Here is a 2134-nt window from a genome sequence, read left to right as displayed (position 1 = left end):
AGAATTCAATGACTTCTCATTACAACCGGATGAGACTATTTTGGCGGCAGTCCGTATGTTTGAAGAACTTCAGCTCACCTCCGAGTTCAATATTAGACGATTGGTAAGTTTTTGTTCAACAAGAGCTGTTCCGGATAGCAACCAACAAAGTGAGAATTGCCATGATGATCGCCAACATCCGGAACGTATAGACACGCAAAGAAGAAGAAAAAATTTGTGAAAAGACTTAAACACCAAATTTTACTTATTTCTCTCCAACTGCCCCTAGAGGTCGCTTAGCGTCGGTACAAGGTACAATGGATCTCGCTTAGCATCGACTAAAACCGAAAAAAAGATTTTGGGAACGCCAAGAAAAATCTCCCCAAATGTGCTTCCACTTTCACAGGTGCTTTACAAGTTTCTGGTCACTATCAAGAGGAACTACCGCCAAGTACCTTATCACAACTGGTGGCATGCTTTCAATGTGACTCAAATGATGTTTTCCATTCTAATTGTGAGTAAAAATATTATTGCTTCTTTTATTTCAGGGCTGTCGTCCAGTCAGCAATAAAATCCATTCTAACTTTAAAACGACGTAAAAAAGAGGAACTACCGCCAAGTACCTTATCACAACTGGTGGCATGCTTTCAATGTGACTCAAATGATGTTTTCCATTCTAATTGTGAGTAATTATTAATGTTTGTTTTTAAGGTTGTCGTCCAGTCGGCAATAAATTCCATTCTACCTTTAAAACGACTTAAATACTAGGTAATTATCATTATATGGGTTGCTACCTCCAATCCGGAGTCAAATAAATTTGACCAGAATAATTCCGCCTCCAGAGATTCAAACTCTGGACATCTAACGCTCAAGTAAATATTCTTAACCACTTGGCGACAGAGTCCGGACGGAATCTGTGGTGAATACTACTCATTAGCAAATTATTTGGGAGTCAAATAAATTTGACCAGAATAATTCCGCCTCCAGAGATTCAAACTCTGGACATCTAACGCTCAAGTAAATATTCTTAACCACTTAGCCACAGAGTCCGGACGGAATCTGTGGTAAATACTACTCGTTAGCAAATTATTTGCACATTCTGTCGTCGTTATCTTCAGAAGAATACTCCATTGTAATGAACGCCTTGAAGAATAGTATCCTAGCTACCGACTTGTCCACGTACTTCGGGTAAGTGCTTATCCCATTTGGTAAGTTATGGTAATCATTATAATGACATGGGCCAACCGTGATCAAACTTATTTTTTTCACGACTATTTTGTGGGTATGTACATTGTACACTATTGAAATTCAACTTGGATTGTGAGATAAATATTTTCGACCTATGCTATGTACATAAACGTAGAAACACACTATTATCACGTGACGTGAGCTCACGTGACGTGAGTGTAGTGTGTTTCTACCCTAGAGGACAAAGTATTATGAAGTGGCTATTTTCTTACTTCTCTTTTTTTATTGATTCCAAATTTTATTAAAACCAATACATTGTCCAACAAATGCACTCATTTCCCTCAATTCTACTATAGGTACTTACTAAGCATTTATTTTCTTATGAACCAAATAAACATTTATACTTATTAAGCAGGTTTTGAATTCTAAAGTGACAAAAAATATACTTACAATACTATCTAATAGGTACATTCTACATAAACTATTCTTTATAGAAATTAATTGTTTTTATTTCTTTCCTACACAGAAGAGTAGGTAAATAATATGTCAATCGCCGCCACAAGAGCACTACCTAAAGATTGACGATTCATTTCCATTTCCTTTCACAAAAGGAACAACCAAAGTTCTTATGTTTAGTACCTATAAAAAATCAACGAAGGACCTTACAAAGAGCATTTCATGGAGACGTCAAAATGATGTAGAAGCTTGACTGTTCGTGAAAATGGTCTGTTTACTCGAAGACGTCAGTGAATACAAAATGAAGAGTAAGATCTGGTTTTCTTCAATCAGATTCTTCAGGTGTGACTTCAACACTCTGACTTCCTCCTCCAGAACGTAGGCTTTGAGGGCAATCTGGAGAAGAACAGAGGTTGGTAATTATTCAGAAGCCACGACAATGGAAAAGAAAGCTTCTTTTTGCCCTATAATAACACTGGTCACTGATCATTTGGGACAGCTCTTTTTAGTA

At 37.0% G+C, this 2134-nt stretch overlaps 1 protein-coding gene across 1 annotated transcript; it reads left to right on the top strand.

Annotated features, from left to right (window-relative positions):
• Positions 1-4: 4 nt before the first annotated feature.
• Positions 5-1167, top strand: LOC103522518 (dual 3',5'-cyclic-AMP and -GMP phosphodiesterase 11A-like; the record flags this gene model as incomplete). The annotated part of the gene is made up of 3 exons (XM_008487623.1): positions 5-103; positions 386-493; positions 1025-1167. Coding segments are annotated over 3 exons (350 nt in total), but the record flags the coding sequence as incomplete, so codon positions are not given.
• Positions 1168-2134: the final 967 nt, after the last annotated feature.

The sequence above is a fragment of the Diaphorina citri genome, unplaced genomic scaffold (assembly GCF_000475195.1).
Source record: "Diaphorina citri unplaced genomic scaffold, Diaci psyllid genome assembly version 1.1 scaffold8987, whole genome shotgun sequence".
Taxonomy (NCBI): domain Eukaryota; kingdom Metazoa; phylum Arthropoda; class Insecta; order Hemiptera; family Psyllidae; genus Diaphorina; species Diaphorina citri.
This window is presented reverse-complemented; position numbering and strand designations above follow the sequence as displayed.